At 41.1% G+C, this 20041-nt stretch overlaps 1 protein-coding gene across 1 annotated transcript in view; it reads left to right on the forward strand.

Moving 5' to 3' along the window:
• Nucleotides 1–20041, forward strand: part of COL19A1 (collagen type XIX alpha 1 chain) — a 306466-nt gene that overhangs the window by 272815 nt on the left and 13610 nt on the right. The window contains exons 41-47 of the mRNA XM_003789676.1: nucleotides 4878–4922; nucleotides 8647–8691; nucleotides 8796–8858; nucleotides 13087–13122; nucleotides 13257–13301; nucleotides 16953–17123; nucleotides 17829–17895. Coding sequence (XP_003789724.1) covers nucleotides 4878–4922; nucleotides 8647–8691; nucleotides 8796–8858; nucleotides 13087–13122; nucleotides 13257–13301; nucleotides 16953–17123; nucleotides 17829–17895 — 472 coding nt within the window. The remainder of the gene's footprint in view (nucleotides 1–4877; nucleotides 4923–8646; nucleotides 8692–8795; nucleotides 8859–13086; nucleotides 13123–13256; nucleotides 13302–16952; nucleotides 17124–17828; nucleotides 17896–20041) is intronic.

Consider the following 20041-nt stretch of genomic DNA (forward strand, 5'->3'; position numbering starts at 1 on the left):
ACCACCCAAGGGATTCTGGATGTACGGTAGAACCTCTGCAAGTAGACCACCCAAGGGATTCTGGATGTACAGTAGAACCTCTGCAAGTAGACCACCCAAGGGATTCTGGATGAACGGTAGAACCTCTGCAAGTAGACCACCCAAGGGATTCTGGATCTACAGTAGAACCTCTGCAAGTAGACCACCCAAGGGATTCTGGATATATGGTAGAACCTCTGCAGGTAGACCACCCAAGGGACTGTAAGAAATCAGTCACTATATGGAGGTGACCAACATAAGCAACTAGGCCTCCTGTACTGATATGTACATGTGGTGCCTGTCAGGTGTAAGAAAAATTAGGTCAACTTAAGGTGGTGGTCAATGTAAGGAGGGAGTCAACTATGAAGCTTCTACTATATTTTGAAGGTAGCACCAACAGGATTTTTTGATTGATTGAATCTGAGTATGAAAGGATAAAGAAGAACAAAGACCTAAGGTTTAAGGGTCTGAGCTCTAAGGTTTAAGACCTGAACAACTGGCCTGATGGAGTGGTCATCAACTGTAATGAGGACAGGTTAAGCAGAGCCTGTTTGGGAGAGGGAGGATTGTTAGGAGTTTAATTTTAGATGTGAGGCCAAATTTGAAGCTAGATAGCAAAGTATTGAGTAGGAATTATGCTATAAAAGTATAGAGTTTGAGAAGGAAATCTAAGTGGAGATATGAATTTGGTTGTCCTAAGCACATAGAGGCTATCTTAAAGTCAGGTGACTTGATAAAATCAATAGGGGGATGACAAGAGAATTTTAGAAAGAGGAGAAAGAAGGTCAGGGACAGCATCCTGGGGGCCTCCAATATTAAGAAGAGAAGAAGGAAGGAGCAAAGAAGACTGAAAAGTGACCAGGAAGGTAAGAGGAAAACTTGGTATCCTAGAAGTCAAGAGGAAATAAGGAGTCAAGGCGAGAGGAATGATCACCTGCCCCAAATACAGCAGATGGGTCAAGTAGGATGTCAAGTGTTGATCACTGGATTTAACAATGTAGAGGTCATTGGATGACCTTGACTAGAGTAATTATTACTATTTTACTGTCTTGTTAGGAGCACCTACTGGACTTGAACTGATTTAAGAGAGAATAAGAAAAAAATGGTCAGCAAGTCAGTATAAGCAATGCTCAAGGAGTTTTGCTGCAAAAGAAAGCAAAGTAGGGCCAAGGTTTTATAAGATAGATTTTTAAGCCTAGACATTCCAGAATGCTGATATGTGAAATAGATGACCCAGTAGAAAGAGGGAGCATGGGGATAATGGGATAATAATTTAACAGAAACAGAGAGAGAGAGGAAAGAATTACTGGAACAATGTTTTGAAATAGCCAAGAGGGAAGGGACTGGTGCATAAATGGGGTATCTGTAGCAGAGGTGGGAAGCCAGAGTATGGGGGTGAGATGCTGGCAGGTGGGAAGCTGAAGTGCTCTTCTGATTGCTTAAATTTTCTCAGAGCTGGGGAAGCAATGTCATTATCTGAGAGTAAGTCAGGGAAAAGAGGTTGAGGATTTAAGGAGAAAGTCCTTGAGAGAGACAGTGTTCAGGGACCACAGAAATGTGATGACTGGTCTGCCCTAGTGACCCTCTCGAGGTTCGTGTCATGAATTGACATGGAGTCAGCGAGATCATGTGTGCTTCTCCAGCCATGTACAGGCTTTCAGGTACAGACACAGAATAGGAAGGGAGTTGGATTTAATCAGTGTTCTGCTTTTGAAAAGTGAATACTGGAAGCAAGAATTGGGCAAGAGAGTTAATGGAGTACACAGGAGTGATTACAATAAGGGAGAAGGTGAAGAAGGGAGAGAGACAACCCAGGGAGTGAAAGATAGTAAACAATCTGTACCATCATGGATTAGAGGCCATGGCTTTCAAGATACTCAAGGGAGTAAATTAGAATAATGGGGAATGGTGGTCCCATACTGGAATGCATGAAATTCATGGGGGTGGTCTAGATATGTTTATGAACAAGGCATCAGGTGTAACTGTGAGAATAAGAGGCGAGATTATTAGAGGAGGGTGGTCCTTGGAAATGAGAGACCCAAATGCTGGGAGGATCATATTGTCAGAGGGAAGTCCTCTTAGCTTTAATCTTTATCAGATATGCAAATGTTTCCATTGAATTAAAAGTTCCAGTATATTCCTTTCAAGGGTGAAGATTCCATAATTTAAAAGGAATAGAATGAAACTGAGGAATATTACCTACTTACATCATTTTCTCATTTTTTTATTAGTGCTTTTTTTCTTTTTGATGGTAACTATGGATTATATATTAAAAACATTAATCCTCCCTTACATGTTGAAGTTTTTTCCTAGTTGGTCTTGGCTTTTCATTTTTATGTTTAATCTTACTGTAAGTATAACTTGACTGTTGCAAGATCTAAAGCTATTTTACTTCATGATTTCTTGTTTTGCTTTTATGCACAAAAGAACTTTTACTTCATTTTTAACCAAGATCAGATGATCAGTAATGTAGTCTTCTAGCTTTTTTATACTTCGGATTATTTTCTTTTCAAATTTTTTTAAATAGTTTTAACTATTATTGGTGTATAACAGCTGTATATCTTTATATAGTGCATGTAATGTTTTGATACAGGCATACAATGTGAATTAATCAAATCAGAGTAATTGGGGTATCCATCAGCTCGGGTGTTTATCATTTCCTTGTATTAGAAACACTATAATTCCACTCTCTACTTCCTCTCTAATTGTTGACTGTAGTCACTTTGTTGTGTTTTCAAATGTTGTTCATTCTAACTATCTAAGTATATTTTAATATGTTTGTACTTGCTAACCTTTTCCACTTCATCCCCCTTCCCTGCTACCCTTCCCAGGCTCTGCTAACCATCATTCTACTCTGTCTCTGCAAGATCAATTATTCTAATAACAGCATTTAGCTCCCACATATGTGTGAGAACGCCCAAGGTCTCTCTTTCTGTGCTTGGCTTATTTCATGTAGCACAATGTTCTCCAGTCCCATCCATGTGGTTGCAAACGTCAGGGTTTCATTCTTTCTGTGGTTATGTAATATTCCATTTTGTATGCGTACCACAGTTTATTCAGTCATCCATTGACAGACTATTAGGTTGATTCAATCTTGGCTACTGTGAATAGTGCTGCCATAAAAATGGGCAGGTGTCTCTTTGATACACTAGACTCCCCTCCTTTGAATATATACCCACTAGTGGTATTGTGGGCTCACGTGGCAGCCCTATTTTTAGTTTTTTGAGGAACCCTCGTACTGTTTTTTATAGTGGTTGCTCTAATTTACATTCTTATCAACAGTATATGAGGATTCCCCTTACTCTATATCCTCACCAGCATTCATTATGGCCCTTCTTTTTGATGAAGTCTGGTTTAACTGTGGAGGGAGGATATTTCATTGTAGTTTTGATTTGCATTTCTCTGATGCCTAAGGAATTTGAGCATTATTTTGGATGATTTTATTCTGCATAAATCTATATGAAATTTATATGGGAATGTAAAGAGAGGAATCAAGTCTTTCTCAAAGATATTATCCAGTTACTAGCACTATTTGTTGAATAATAACTCCTTGTCTTTACTAAAATTCTATTATAAATGCTGGTCTATTTCTGAGATTGGTATGCCAATATTCCATTATTCTGATTATTGTAGCTTTTCTTAGATATTGGTGTTGCTAGTATCTCTATTACTCTTTTAGTTTTTCTATCCTCTTATTTATTTGTTCTACCAAGTAAACTTTGATATCATTTGATCAAACTGCACTTGTGTAGGGATTGCATTAAATTTATAAATTAGCTTGGGTCCCAATGACACCTTTACAACATAGTCTTGCCCTCCAAGAACAGAGTATATCTCTTCAGTAAATCAAGTCTTCTTTTATGTCTCTGAGTGAAGTTATAAAGGTTCTTAAATGTAGGTTATGCCCAACAAAATTGCCATTTTATTATCCTGTATATATAATCATTAGTATTTTCAGCATTGTCAGCTCTATCTAAAATGCAACATTGCCTCTTGTAAAGGAATTGACTTACTTTGTTGCTCAGAGCAATTCAAGGAATCTTCTGATCGGACAAATGAAAAGAACTACAAAACATTAATTCTGGATCTTTTTATTCTAACCCAACATCCAATGAGACAAAGATAGGAAAAGCTTTGTAAGAGATGTTCAGTGTGCTTAATCATTTAAATCTGTGGTCCCCAACCCCCAGGCCTCGGACTGGGTACAGGTCCGTAGCCTGTTAGGAACTGAGACTGCACAGCAGGAGGGTGATGGGGGGGGGCAGTGCAGCTTTGTCTGTATTTACAGGGGCTCCCCATCACTCTCATCGCTGCCTGAGCTCTGCCTCATGTCAGATCTGGGACAGCATTAGATTCTCACTGGAGAGCCAACCCTACTGTAAACTGCACACAGGACGGATCTAGGTTGCACGCTCCTTGCGGGAATCTAATGCCTCCCCAACCCCATCCATGGAAAAATTGTGTTCTGTGAAATCAGTGCCTGGTGACAAAAAGATTGGGGACCTCCAATTTGAATAATAGTAATGACCTTTTGAATAAAAGCATTGGCTAAGTCCAGCTGTATGGACTTAAATTCTATTAAACATGGGTGCCAGAAGTGATAACACAAATGCCTGTGTTCCTTCAGACTATCATTTACTTTGGTTTTATATTTTAAAAAGCTGTTAACAGGCTCAATTGGCTACTCATTTCCCCATCTGCCTACGAGGTTCACACCAGTTGATATTAGTAACCAAAGAAACCAAACCATTATATGACCCAAAGAAAAGCTTTACCAAATCCAAATTATTATTTGAGAATTAATTGTATAATATTTTGTAGATATTATTATGAGTAGCAATTTTTTTTAATCCCAACAGGGAGATCGAGGCCCAGCAGGACCCCCAGGAGTAGCTGGGATATCGGTGAGTTCAGATGATCTCACATAATTTTCACTGGTGAACATTCCTATCTCCGTGATAAACCCACAGCCAGGGACCGAGAAGGGCTGGGAGCATACGGTAACTCCCATGGTATGAGGTTCCTGACACTTCCAAGTTAACAAGTAAAACCACCTCTACTCTTCCCACCTCAACAATATATGTATTCCATTCTTTATTTTCCCCCTTTTCTTGTTTTTTGTCTATTTTTTTTTCTTCTCAGGTCACTTTCATGGAGGGGAGGGGAAACCCAGTTACCTGTGACTGTGCATTAATATCTGAGCACAGCCTTGGAAAGCTTGTTTTGTTTCTCTATTCTTGTCATATTTCAAGGTTTCTCAGTCTTCAGAAGGCAGAGTTCTTATCCTCTGGCGCGTACTTTAAGTTCCTCGTATTAAGCTGCAATCTGCTGAGTTATCCCCTACCCAGGTGTTATTAGCAGAGCTTTACGGCTGCTAATGTTTCCTGGTGAACTAGCCCTTCAATCCCCTCAATCATTTTTGTTGCTCTCTGGTGTCAAATGTTTTAATCTTATCAAGGTCTTTTCAAATGAATAGGAAAGGCTCCCAGAAAGGTTGAAATCATTTCTCTGAGCCCAAGGGATCATTATGATCTTCATTCATGATGCTCTAATTAAAATTTTGTGGTCACGCTTTATGAATAAGAGGCCATTTATCCTCATGCTAGGTGCCCTGCCAGGCAGGTACGAGATCTCATTACAGGAAAGTCGATGGAAAGCAGGTGCTTGAATCCTAAGAACATGAGAAAGATAAGAAAGGGTCCTACATACCGTCACCACCCTGCACCATCTAATGACATCTACTGACACCTAACACCACCCAGAGCCCCAACTGTCACCCCCTGCTACCCATGCACCCCCATTCCTTAAAGTCCCAGGAGCCACTCAGCCACTCTACTATTGATAATATAAAATAGAACCCTATCCATCATCTATGTCATATATATACATATATATATAGAGAGAGAGAGAGAGAGAGAGAGAGAGAGAGTCACCCTGGCTAGTGCTGCAGCATCATAGCTCACAGTAACCTCAAACTCTTGGGCTCAGGAGATCCTCTTGTCTCAGCCTCCTGAGTAGCTGAGACTATAGGCACTCACCACAGCACCTGGCTGGTATCCTTTATAGAGGATGACATCCCTTTACTTAGCCTTTTTAGGGCAAGTTAATCATTTGTGGGATTGTGAAAGTGACATGGAAACATTTTCTTTGGCAAGAATGTTTTTATACAAGGGAGTATTCTTGCAGGTTGACTACACACTTAACCCCATCCCGTCTCCACTGGCCTGCTCATTGCCATTCCTGGCAGCATATTTGAAATTCTGTTTGTCCCCAAAGCATCCTTACAGTCTGCCCCTCTTGTACGCACATCCCATTTCTATTTTCATGTGATATAATGAAGATTAATTTCCCACTGTATTCACTCAAGTGTGACCACAAATTACTTTTGCTATTACCCTAAATTGAGTCTATCTTCAAGAAGAAAGAAATACCAGCCACTGTTGACAGGATTTAAAGGATGGGCTACACGCAGCACACGATACGAGGGTGGTCAGCACGCCCCAGGTGAAGGGCAAAACCACAACTTGAACTTTACCTTAGAATTGGAAACAGTGCAACCCAAACATTTATACCCTCTTATTAACTTTTTTATTTTTTAAAAAAGAGTAGAGTCTCACTATAGAGTCTCACTATGTCGCCCTTGGTAGAGAGTGCCATGGCCTCATAGCTCACAGCAAGCTCCAACTCTTGGGCTTAAGCCATTCTCTTGCCTCAGCCTCCCAAGTAGCTGGGACTACAGGAGCCTGCCACAATGCCCAGCTATTTTTTTTTTGGTGCAGTTGTCATTATTGTTTAGCAGGTCTGGGCAGGGTTCGAACCCACCTGCCTTGGTATATATGACCAGCACCCTAACCACTGAGCTATGGGTGCCAAGGCCCTCCTATTAATTTTAAATTAAAATAAAGATAAGCAACAGTCTCAAAGGTAATCCAAATGAGGAATGCCATTGACAATTTCACAGCATGCAGCTAGCCTACCAACCGTATTTGCATGCTTATGATGTGACGCGTTTACTTCTGAAGCAATTCTTACATCTTATAATTAACAACATTAACTGACAATTACAGAAATAGGAAGAGGCAAACACTTTACATATTGCAAACATACACCTTTTTGTTTAAAAATGCACCTTTGTCCTCTGGCTCAGAAAATAAAACAGTTAAAAGGGTGCAGAGACAGGCAGTAATGATAGTTCCATGACAGGGCGAACATACTTGGTACCATCAGATGTACTTTGTATACTTAAAAGTGGTTAAAATGGCAAATTTTATGTTATGTATATTTTATCATGATAAGAAACAATTTTTTCCAAAAAGTGATTGTTCTGGTTGAGGCAGGGTGGAGGCCTAGCCAGTTAGACACATCACGGTCACTCAGCTGATTACTAAGAGGACCCAGTCTGCTTTCCCTAGAACAGACCAGTCTGCCCCTTTCCAGTACAATCAGGGACACCCAGGGGATTTCTCCAGAGCTCCTCTCTTCCTCTCTCCCAGGCAGGCATTGGGGTAAACAGCAGGGAGCATAGGCAAGTTCTGGTCGTGGGATAGGCCTCCCGTTAGCATGGCCTCTCCATGATGCTCTGAGTTCCCTGCTGGGCCTACCTGACCTTTGGGGTTGCTGCTGCCTTCCATATATGTCCCAAATGCCCTTGACTCAGATCTCAAGGCCTGAACGCTCCATCACCCCCGCTGCCCCACACCAAGACCCTTTTTTTTGGACATTGGTCTTCTCTGTTTCACCACGTCCCCCAGCTCAGGCCCACAGGAACATCAGGAGCTCCTGATTGCACAGCTGTGGGGAGCCGGGGATACTGTCTGAAACCTGTGTCTGCCTCACTTCACCGCCCAGCCCCATCTGTACCCGTGAGGCCAAAATGCTAAGCAGCCAGTAGGGAAAGCCGTCTTCTTTGTATATCTCCTCAAACCTACCAGGCTTTCTAAGCTCTCAGCCCCTTACCTTAGATCCCACATTGTCAAACCACATTACGTCCAAGGGCCAGGGGTGGTTTTCTGAGAGGCAAACACCATGAGCTGGCCTGGACACTGTGGCCCTTCACTGGCCGTCTCTGCCGGCTGTCGGCTCCCGTCGCTCCCTGGGGTCCGCCTGCTCCAGGGGCTCCTTGTTGTTAGTCCTCCGAGCCACGGTGCTTCGGCGCAGACTGATCTCCTCCTTTCCCTTTCAACAAAACATGGATTTTTGAATCAAACACACTTTTTCAGGCGATCTCACTATAAACTTACAAACCCTCTTGTGAAACTCAAAGCCCAGGAAACACGTCTCTGATACACTGAGCCCTCCACTGCCCACAATGTGAAGAGCTAACAAGAAGATAGGCCCAAGAGGATGTGTGCTAGTAGTCAGGATACACTGTTTAATACTTTCAAAAACAGTCTTTCCGCCCACCCCTCTGCCATCCACACAAATAGACACTCAGCGAACCCCCTCTAGTCTGCAACTTACAGACTCTGGAACTGAGTATGTGTCCCTGCACCCTGGCCCTTGAGGATGCCACTTTCACTTGGACAGCCGCAGCCCCGGTAGCCCTGTAAACTCAGAGTGGGCAAGAAAAGCTCACGACATCATTCCGTAATTTGGCTCCTAACTGTTCTCTTCAATTTGCTTTACCAGGGAAAACCAGGTGCCCCGGGGCTTCCAGGCGTTCCAGGAGAGCCGGTGAGCTGCCAGTTGCTTTCATAACAGTTGTACCTGTGTTCTGTTTGAAAGTAGTTTTAAAGCATTTCTTGGCAATTAATTATTGTCTGTGGACATGTTTATAGGGTGAGAGAGGACCCGTTGGAGATATAGGTTTCCCTGGACCAGAAGGACCCTCAGGAAAGCCAGTAAGTACTTTTTAATATTTAATATTTGTCCCTTTGGGAAATGTTCTAAGCATTACCTACTCACCTGTTGCCTCAGAAATTCTGGGATTTGACTAGGCAATTTCCAAGTCTCCTGGATATCGATGTGGTATCTTTATATCTCAAACAATGGTGGAAAAGGGGTTTTGTGTTAAGTGCCAGAAAATTAGACTAATTTTTTTTTTATTAAATCATAGCTGTATACATTGATGAATTTATCGGGTGGAGGGAGGGTAATCGGTGGGACCACACCTATGGTGCATTTTGCGAGACTCATTACTTCTTAAGTCTAATGTTCTCAGCAGAGTTAAAAAAAATTAAAGTGGACTGTCACATCCTAAAAGATAATGAAACCAAAGGCCCACAGATATAATACTTATATGTTAAGCTAAAGATGACGGTAGAAGCTATTTTCTCAAATTCGCTCCTTTATAAACGGTCGCTGTCCTTACATTTTTATAAATCACTGCTACCAAATGTGTCATCCCCCATGTCCTACAAGAGCTCTTGGCTACTGATGTGTGGCATTGGTGTGACATTGTAGCCATCATTCCTAATCACTCAGTTCAACATAAATTCATCCGGTCCCTGCTGTTTGCTAAGAATGTGCCAGGCCCTTCGGGAGGGGATATAAAGATGAGTAGGGCCCATCCTGTGTCTGCCTTCTTCCTGATAGAAGGTCACTGCTCCCTTTGCTTGTTTATTTGCTGTGGTGCCTGTGGGGAGAGGGGCCTGGTAGGAGATTGGGGAGACTGAAGGAGAACAAGCAGGGCACAGCTCATGAGGCTGGTTCAGCAGCACTGTGGAACCTTCAGGGCTGGTGGCCGGCAGCTCCTCAGAGAAGAAAACATGAAAAAATGCAAACCATGTGCAATTAGGGTCAGGAGGATCTCAATGTGGCTTCCTGCATCAATTCCATGACGTGACAGGTGGAATGCATGTCCAGGGCCCGGCCACGGAGGTGCTCAGTGATGTTAGTTTAACTCTCTGCCTTCATCTTACCTCCCTGTACCAAATCTCCATCTCCGCACCCTGAAAGCCATCTCATAAAAGCTTGCCATTGGGTCCCAGGAGATTAGGCTAAAAGCAACTTGTTCATTCAACAAATATTTCTTGAGCTCCTACTATATGTGAGGCACTTTTCTGGTGCTAGCAACTCATGGCATTTGCATTCTAGTCTTGGAACCCAAATCAAACACACACACGGTTTCCAGCAGGAAAACCTCTGAGTGGAGCCCTAGAGTGTCATTTAAATACGGAACTAAGAGAAATAGGCTCACCATTGGAGCAGAAACCTGCATGAAGTGAGAGACCAAGTGACAGGGAGGTCAAGAGAACATTGTTTCAAGAAGAGGAAATGGCGAGTAGAGAAGTGACCAGGTGAGGTCAGGGAACAGGAAATGGGAAGTCAGGAATGAACCATGTGGAAAAAAGAGAGAGAGAGAGAAGAGCCAACTATGTGAAAGAGGAGTGGGCGAGCTGCTGAGGGAGACGCAGGCAGCGCCAGACCGCATGGAACTTCTCAGCCAGGGGCTGGAGTGTGGATTGCATTTGAAATACGATGGAAACCCATTGGAGATTTTCTAGAAAGGTATAAAAATGACGGGTCACTCTGACTGTTGTATGGGAAGTAAGTACTCTGTGAGGAGCGGAGTGGAAGCTGAGAGTGAGGAAGCACCACCCCATTCTGTGAGATGTGACCGTCACTGCAACAGGGAGGTCACGCGTAGGGGAACTTAGGATGTGCACCGAGGGGAGAGCCAGCAGGAGGACTTGCCTGCAGGCTAGACGGCAAGTGTGAGGGAAAGGTTCAGATCAGAGCGTGCTGTGTGTGGGGTCTGAGCAACTACGTGAGAGCAGTGCTGTTTGGTGAAACAGGGCAGATGGAAGTTCCGTGGGTTTGTGGGGAAAGCCGAGAGTCCCTGTTGGGGGCGTGCTCACACTGGAGCACTAGTAGATGTCCAAGCGGAGGTGCCAAGTGTGCAGTGCACAGGTGCACCTGGAATTCCTGGAGTGGCCAGGACTGGAGAGACTGAGCCTGGGCAGAGTGGACTCACCATGAGGGGAAGGGAAGTGGGTTCTTCAACTGTTAGGAGAGGACCCCACAAGGAAGCCCAAGAAGGTGCCTCCTGAGGCCTCCTGGATGTCAGGTGAGCTCAGTGCTTGAAGAGTAAAGACAAAGCAGTGATAACTATACAGATAAGTAACATGAGGGCTGATCATTCTCCACTGATCTGGAAATGCAAAGGTCATTAGCAGGAGAGAGTATGGCTGTTGGTGTCTTGATAAGAATGGTAGAGTTAAGAGGAGACATTTTTTTTTAAAAGGGAAAATTTGATGACAGAAGAGAGTGGAGATAAAGTACTTTGAGTAGAGGGGAGAGCTGATGTTTTACTCACAAGTGGAAATTGGTCTTGACTAGGGGCAGACAGTACATCCTTCTTAACACTGGGGTGGAAGAGGAAGAAATTGGGGTACAAATCCACAAAGGTTGAAGGATGTGGCAGAGGGGTGGGGAGGGGATCGCTCCTGGTTATTTTCTCAGTGAAAGAAGAATGGAGGCCCTAGCTAAGTGTGAGGAGTAGGCAGATGAAGCCGAAGGTTTGAAGAGAAAGGAAAGTGGATAAAGGGATCCCTTTGGAACGAGGGAAAGGGGATCGAACTGGAAAATACAGAAGGATAATCTGGTCATGCTAAGAGGCTGCTTGCAATCTCCTGCTTACGTTTAGGTTGAACAAAAATACAAGACTTTCGTCAACCAATCAGCTGCTCAGATGCAGGTGTGGGGTGAATAGAAAGCTGGTTATACCCGGGCCTGGGGCCCTTGCAGATCAATGAGATGAGAGTGGAGAGGAGCAAATATGTGTGAGTTATTGTAAATATCTCTGAAAGCAGGGATAGAAAGTAGCACCACAATGTACAAAATGGAACACTCATGATGGTTTTTGATAAATCATGAGAGATAGGAAAAAAGGCATAGTGTTATTTCTTTTCTTATATTATTACCAAAAACGTGAGTTACATTTTTCCACTAGATTTACTTTCTTTTATTCAAATGATACAGCTGTTTCTTTCAGGGCCTCTCCTCAATCAGCTTTATCTTTGTTGCTTGTGTTCCTGGGTGTAATAAATTCTTTGAACCATAGACCTCAGGTAACATGTTCTTAGTACTTTCAGTAATTCCCAGGACGTTTCAGAGAAGTTGAGGGACTATGGTTGGGTTATCAGCTGTGACAGATTTCGGTGTAATTTACAGCAGTAAAAACAAGCAGTGTTGTACAGTTTTGTGCTCATAGAATCCATTGTGGCACTATAGAAGTCTCCAAGGTGTTTCTGGGGAGCACGGCCATTCAGTTGCCTGCTGGCTAAGAAATCGCATTCCTCACCTGATCCCCCTCATCAAATCAAATCTCAAAAACACTTCTGCTGTTGAACCCCGGGTATCTGATTTGAACAGAAGTACTTTTCTGTCTTATATCTCCCAGCCAACAGTTCTCCCACTCTTAAAATCTTCAAGCAGGACTATCCTTTGTTACTACTTCTGGGGCTACTTTTTAAAGTTCAGGAGACTTTGAGTTTTCTAACACAAGGTCACTATTTAATTTTGCCAAAAACCACGATTACAGATATCCTGCTTTTCTTTTGTATTTTCTAAATGAAAAATAACAATCGGTCTCTGGCTGATAGTTTAGTTCATGGTAGGATCATGCCCTGGCCGTGTTATGAAATTCCCCCAGCAGCAACTGAGACTATTTACTGAGAACGACTCTCCATGCTGGAAAACTTGTTAGAAGGTAATAAACACTCCATCCCCCAACCACCTTGTGCCATGAGTCACCTTCTTGTTTCTCAGGATGGACCAAATAGGAGAATAAGAAAAGGAAAGAACTTTTGTTGACTATTTGCACTGGGTTATGCATTTTTTCATGTTATTTTACTTATTTCTTAGCTTTTAGGTTTGTTATTATTTTCTTCACTGTATACGTGAAAAGGCTGATGCCATTAAGATGAAATGAATTGCTCGAGCAAGGTCAATGGAACTAGTGATTAACAGAGTCCAAATTTGAACTCAGGGCTGTCTCATTCTATTAATTTGCTCTCCATTTCACCACATTACATCACTAAGATCTCAGTAGAAATATGATTAAAAAGTTACCCGTTTAATTATGTTAATGAAGAATTAGAAATATTAATCTTTTTGTCTTTACAGGGAATAAATGGTAAAGATGGATTACCAGGTGCTCAGGTATGGAAAATATCGTTTAAGATAAACATTCCAATGTAGGCTGCATCCAGAATTCCTACCAACCTTTAGGTCAAATCAGATTGGTAGAAAATCTTGGCAAGTAGTGACTGTCAGTGTTGACCTCTGTCTTTCAGGGTATCATGGGAAAACCTGGAGACAGAGGACCCAAAGGAGAACGTGTATGTATATTACTATTGTGATGTTAAGCAAGTCTGTCTGCTGCAACTTTCTCCTCTGTGGGCTAAATTATGCGTCTAGATCCTATAAATCTCCCCATAGGAAAAGAGTGTGACCCAAGATCTCTGCTAGACATATAATATGACAATTAAAGGACCCAGCGGAGGTCATATGGCAGGTACACCATGTGGTCAGCCTTTGTACACAGCTAAGTCCACTTTGCTGTTCCAGTTCAGAGGCTTTTATAATACTCCTATCTCAGACATGTCCCTACTGTAACCATTAGTGAGTTAGGACCTGGTTCTTCTTATTAAAAGTAGGATTCTCAGGCTCAGCACTGTTAGTATTTGAGGACAGATAATTTTTTTTATTGTTTCAGCTTCGCTGAGGGTACAAAGAATTAGGTTACCCTGTTTTCATTTGATAGGTAAAGTCCCTCTTCTAATCGTGTCCTGCCCCAAGAGCTGTGCCATACATCATGACCCCCCACCTCCCTCTCTCCTCCCCTTTCCCACTCCTTCATTCCCCTGCCCCCACCTTGAATTGATTTGAGTTTTTCTTTATGAGGGTCTGTATTAACTCATCTACTGGCTTCATATTAGAATAGAGTACATTGGATTCTTGTTTCTCCATTCTTATGATGCTTTACTAAGAAAATTGTGTTCCAACTCGATCCAGATTAATACAAAAGATATAAAGTCTCCATCTTTTCAAATGGCAGAATAGCATTCCGTGGTGTGCATATACCACAGCTTGTTAATCCATTCTTGGTTGGTGGGCATTTAGGCTGTTGTGGTTGTCTGTTCTGCATATTGTGGAATGATTAGCAGCATCCCTGGTCTCTGTCCACTGGACACAGGTGCACTGCCATCCCTCCACTTATGGCAACCATGTGTCTCCAGGTATTACCAAATGCCTCCAGGACATCAAAATTGCCTGGCTGAGGACCTACAGGACCTCAGGACCTCAGGACCTCAGACCTACAGGAAGACTAAGTAGAATAAGGAAGGTGATATGAGGGGTAGGGAAATGGAAAGGGGGAACTGAACATATAGTGAGGTTACTACTAATGCCAAGTATGTCATATGCTTTTATTTCAATTATTTTGGCTGCTGATTTCATTAGTGAAACTTCTCATTATTTTCTTAAATGAACTATAACCTTTATATCAGGGTTAGAGTCATGCCACTGCAACTGGTTATTCCAGCCTTGATACTCAAACATTGTTACCCCAGCCTTGATACTCATTGTTACTCCAGCCTTGATACTCAAACATTGTTACTCTAGCCTTGATACTCAAACATTGTTACCCTAGCCTTGTTATTCAAACACTGTTACTCCAGCCTTAATACTCAAACATTGTTACTCTAGCCTTGTTACTCAAACACTATTACTGCAGCCTTGTTATTCAAACACGGTTACTCCAGCCTTGTTACTCAAACACTGTTACTCCAGCCTTGATACTCAAGCATTGTTACTCCAGCCTTGTTACTCAAACAGTTACTCCAGCCTTGTTATACTCAAACATTGTTGCTCTAGCCTTGTTATTCAAACACTGTTACTCCAGCCTTGTTATACCAAACATTTTTACTACAGCTTTGTTACTCAAACATTGCTACTCCAGCCTTGTTATATTCAAACATTGTTACTCCAGCCCTGTTACTCAAACACTGTTACTCCAGCCTCATTACTCAGTGTAATTCTCTCAAGGGCTGCTTCTGCGTATGTGTGTGGGCCTGTATTTGTATATTGGTGTCTAGTTTAGCAGTTTTTATTTCCTATTACAAAAATAATCCATAATAACTGAAGGAAAAGTGAAAATACTGATCATACAAATTTTAAAAGAAAAAATATCTCACTTATGCCACCAATGAACACATCAACATTTTAGACATATTTCCATCTCTCTCATACATGTAGTATACACATATACATATTAATATATTAATATATAACAAATACATACACTTCCAAAAGTGGGTTTACACTGTCTTATGATTCCTTTTTACCTAATAGCATATAATGACTGCCTTTCTCTGTCAGTAAACATAGATCTACATCTATCTTTTAATTGTCATGTTATTCTGTTTGAATAAACCTTATTTCATTGACCTACTCCTCTCATTCTGAAAGATTAGATTATTTCCAGTTTTGTTAATAAACATCACTATAATGAACTTCTTTGCACCAAACTTATAAAATAATGTTAACAGTTAAAGATGGTGTTTATTTTGAACATCCGCACAGTATTGATGATTATCAAAGTGTGGTAGTATATATATATATATTTTTTTTTTGGTCATGTCAAAATTTCTCCACATATAAGCTGGGTTGATACACCTGTATGCCGATACTTTTTATAACTAAGACAGTGATGTTAGACCCGACTGTTTTGTTCTTCCTGCACTGCTTGTTTCTGTATCTCTTCATACTCCATACACATAGCTCTCTGTAAGTGTTTATTTTCATTACTTTTTAAATCAAGAGAAAGAGAGTTTGGCCCTTTTCAGAGTAATCACAAATAAAAGAATAATACAATGTCTGCAGTCCCCAATACCAAGGCTGCAGACTGTACCAGTCTGTGACCTGTTAGGAGTTGGGCCACACAGCATCACCTCCTGAGCTCTGCCTCCTGTGCCATCTTCCTACCCCCTAGTCCATGGAAAAATAGTCTTCCATGAAACTGGTCCCTGGTGCCAAAAATGCTGGGGACTGCTGAGATAGAAGACATCTTCAAGCACCATTTCATCATACTTGGTATGAACATAGGAGTTATGCATCTGCATCTTTGAAAATTTATGGCTAAAATATCTGCCACGATACCTCTCTCCTCCCTCTTCTGCAAAACACACACAGTAGTGAACATACTGCAGGATAAAAGAGAATATTAAAGAAACATAGTATCAGATTCAGGCACATCTAATATCATCTCTTCCTCACTTATTATGGCATCTTACTCTACTAATTCTCTCATAGTTTATTAATACTCCTGAGTAAACGATCTCATTGGCAGCCCCACCCACCAAGTCACCTGCTTTGGCCCCTCTCTGTGGCTCTTCTGTCTCTCCTTCCTGTGTCATATATGTTTGGGGCACAGTGGTCACGCTGACATGCACACACATGTAAAACACGTGTACAGAAGATGAACCCCAAGAGTCTAATAACAACCAGTTAAACAGGAACCAAGTGGAGGATGGGGAGAAGCTCATGGTTCAGGAAAGGTTTTGAGTGTCCTGAAGTTTTTATAAGTGAAAATTCTCAGTGATGAGTCCTCTTGGCAACCTTGCCTTAGTATTGCAAAGAAAGCCCAAGCCTCAAGTGACAGCTGGTGATGGTTTTCAAAGGTGCCATCATTCTAGACTAGCAAATGCAACTAACATTCTCGCTAACTCTTATGTATGGAGAGCATCCAAGGTGCCAGGCATTGTCCTAAGCACTTTTCTTGGGTTAATTCATTTATTTCTCAGTATCACCCTTCTGAGCATAGACTATTAATACCTCCTCTCTTTGTAGGAGAGGAGACTGAGGCACAGAGTTTAATTTGTTTACCCAAGGTCCCATAGCTATGAAATGCCAATATGAATACAGAACATTTGCTCTTCACCACAGCTGATATAGTTCCAGAAGAGATTATTCTTTATTATTTTTAACAGGGTGACCAGGGAATTCCAGGAGACAGAGGCCCACAAGGTGAACGGGGAAAACCAGGTCTTACAGGAATGAAGGGCGCTGTAGGTCCTATGGGGCCACCAGGAACCAAAGGCTCTATGGGATCCCCTGGACATCAAGGCCCCCCAGGGTCTCCAGGCATCCCTGGCACTCCGGTAAGTGGTGTTGAGAGCTCCAGGGTTTCCTGGGCTGTAGTGACTATATCTCTCTTTTACAATGAAAGCAATGCTAATGCCTTTTAAATAAATAAAACAAAAGTAACTTGTTCTCTTTGAGGGCAACAACGCTGTCATTCAAAGTTATGTACCAGGTCCTCTGCTAAGCATTTATATATTTGCAATGTGTAAAGCATAGGATAAACTTTATTATGAAGTGAGTAAAGCTTCCTAAGTTTTATCTCATGAATAAAACATTTTAGAGACTAACCCAACATACTTGTGGTTCTCCTCCTTTGGAGATACATAGTAAAAATTAAACATTGGCTCTGACAGTGTTCATGGATTGGTTAGAAGTTAAATTGTGACTGGGATTCTGACATCATGACGACTTAAACTTTATAAAGTGATATAATACAAAATGTCTTTTCCAATTGTGTAAAGCTGTATCTCTCCATTTAAACATGTTAATACCGGTTATAATTCCAGCCCACAGCTTTTAAAACAGTTGTGGACATCAACGTATTTCCATATTTGATCAAAACACAGACTATTTATTGCCCAATATAGTCAATTGCCAAAAGCATGTTCTTGATAAGTGTCTCGCCACGGAAGTTTCAAGTACACACACCCACCTGCCATTTCTATTCTTTATTTATTTGTGTTGTGCTGTATTTTAACAAATCTTTTTTTTTCTTTCTTTAGGCTGATGCAGTTTCATTTGATGAAATAAAGAAATATATCCATCAAGAGGTCCTGCGGATTTTTGAAGGTTAGGTTTGCTTAATAACATGTATGAACTTTTCACCAATTCCAACCTCCTGTCTACTCTGCGGGATCCCTCTGGTGATATTCTTGAAAAATGGTCATGCAACAAAAAATTCTTCTTTCCACTCAGTTAAATTTTGCCTCCCTGAAGTTCTCTCATCATGCCCATCTGTAAAGCACCTCAGCTAATGTGTCTTCTTTTATTCACAGGATAGGCAGCCCCTGGAGTATTTTACAATACATCCATCATCTACAGAGTAAACGTGTCTTACCCCTTCACTATTGTCACCTTGGGAGATATTTTATTTGTAAATGGCTCTCATTTACCCCAAAGTGTTTTGAAGCAGAGTTCAGTGGCTTTCTTTCGATTTAGACCAGGGTCAGCAAACAATAGCCCACCAGCCAAATCCACCTGCCACCTATTTTTGCACAGTCTACAAATCAACAATAGTGTTTCCTTTTTGTGGTGGGGAGAGGTCGCTTTTATCAACAGTTTTTACAAATTGAAAGAAGATTTCATGATATGAGAAAGTGATCTGAAATTTGAATTTATTCCCATAAATGAAGTATCATTGGAGCACAGCCACGAGCATTCCTCCACATAGCTTCTCTGATTGCTATCACACCATAGCAGCAGGACGGAACAGGGTAGCAGGAAAATTATAGTCCACAAGGCTTACATAGTTACTCTCTGGTCCTTACAAAGAAAGTTTTCTGGCCTCTGCTCTAGACATTCCAATAATTCAGCCTAAGGTAGCATTTTTTTTGAAGCCTCATTATCATACTGTTAATTCACTTTGAGTTTTCCGTTAACTAATAATCCTGGATTATCCTTATGCAAACATTATAAAATGAAGTATCTCATTATGAACTTGTGTTCATTTTTAAAATCCAAGTGTACGATCTTATATTTCTTCTTATTATTTCAAGTGATAAGCTTGTTCCAACCTAAAGGTATCTTTTGAAATGTCATCTCTTATAGGGCCAGTTGGCCGACCTCACAACTGTGTCATCTCTAAATTTTTTAATCATGTCTTCATTATAGTTGTTGATAAAAAATGTTAAATAAAAAAACCAAGAGTCAAGGATTAAGCCTTTCTAAATGCCACTGCATTCTAGCCACTTGTGAATAATCTATTAATCTATTATTTAGTGATCTCTGAATCCATGTGTTTGTGTAAAAATATACTCTACGTTTCCTTGTTTATTCACAAGGATATCACATAATTTTGTCATTGATTTGCTAAAATCAAGAACTCTCCCCTCAACTGTAAGAGTAATAAAATGGGGATTATTTGTCCTGAACAAATAAATCCATTTTGGTTTTTCCTACCTCCTTTGCTTATCATTTATGAGCTAAAATAGATATTTGAATTTAGTAAGGAATAAGATTATAAAATACTATAAATACAATCTTAAGTCTTTCTACTGCAAACATGGAATCAGCTATCCTCCAAAGAGTGCTAATTATTTCGGATGGTAATTAGCATTAGAGAATGGAAATCTGGGTGCTGAGGTGACCTTTATCTTGTTTTGTGAGCACTGAAGTTAGAGCAGAATAAGGCTGGAAACTTTAGCTGCTTTAGTGATAGGACTGTAATGAATTCATGCTGTTGACTTCAATTTACTTTGATCTCTACAAAGTATCTTTACCCTGGTCTCAAATGACAGTGTATTAATGCAACTGTCTACCTTTTTATTATCAGTCTTCTCTTTATAATTTTAATGTTGCTTTTAAATTTAGAAATCTTTTTCCCTTTTCTTCTTTTCGTTTGACCCTTGCATCAAGCATCGTGCAGAGGGCTCTAACATTTGCTATTTAAGCTTTCCTCATTTCCCCCTCGACAAGCATCTCTCAAGCATCAACCGCTTGAAAAAAGACCTCTCAAGCTTTCTAGGGAACACTGAAGAATATATAAGTGGCTACATAATCTGCAGGGGTCAGTGCAAAATAAAAGTGCAGGCATATTTGTCCAAAAATGATTTAAGAATTTTAAAACAGCAAGAGTAACATTAAACTAAGCACAGTGCTCTGTGTGACTGCACAGATAACATGTCCATTAGAGCTGGTTCTGGACATAGCACATCTAGAACCTATAAAAGGAGAAATGGGGTAAATATATCTTTTTGAACTGAAATCTAAAGTTTTC

The sequence above is a fragment of the Otolemur garnettii genome, unplaced genomic scaffold, assembly GCF_000181295.1.
Source record: "Otolemur garnettii isolate 467f Iridium unplaced genomic scaffold, OtoGar3 scaffold00035, whole genome shotgun sequence".
NCBI lineage: Eukaryota > Metazoa > Chordata > Mammalia > Primates > Galagidae > Otolemur > Otolemur garnettii.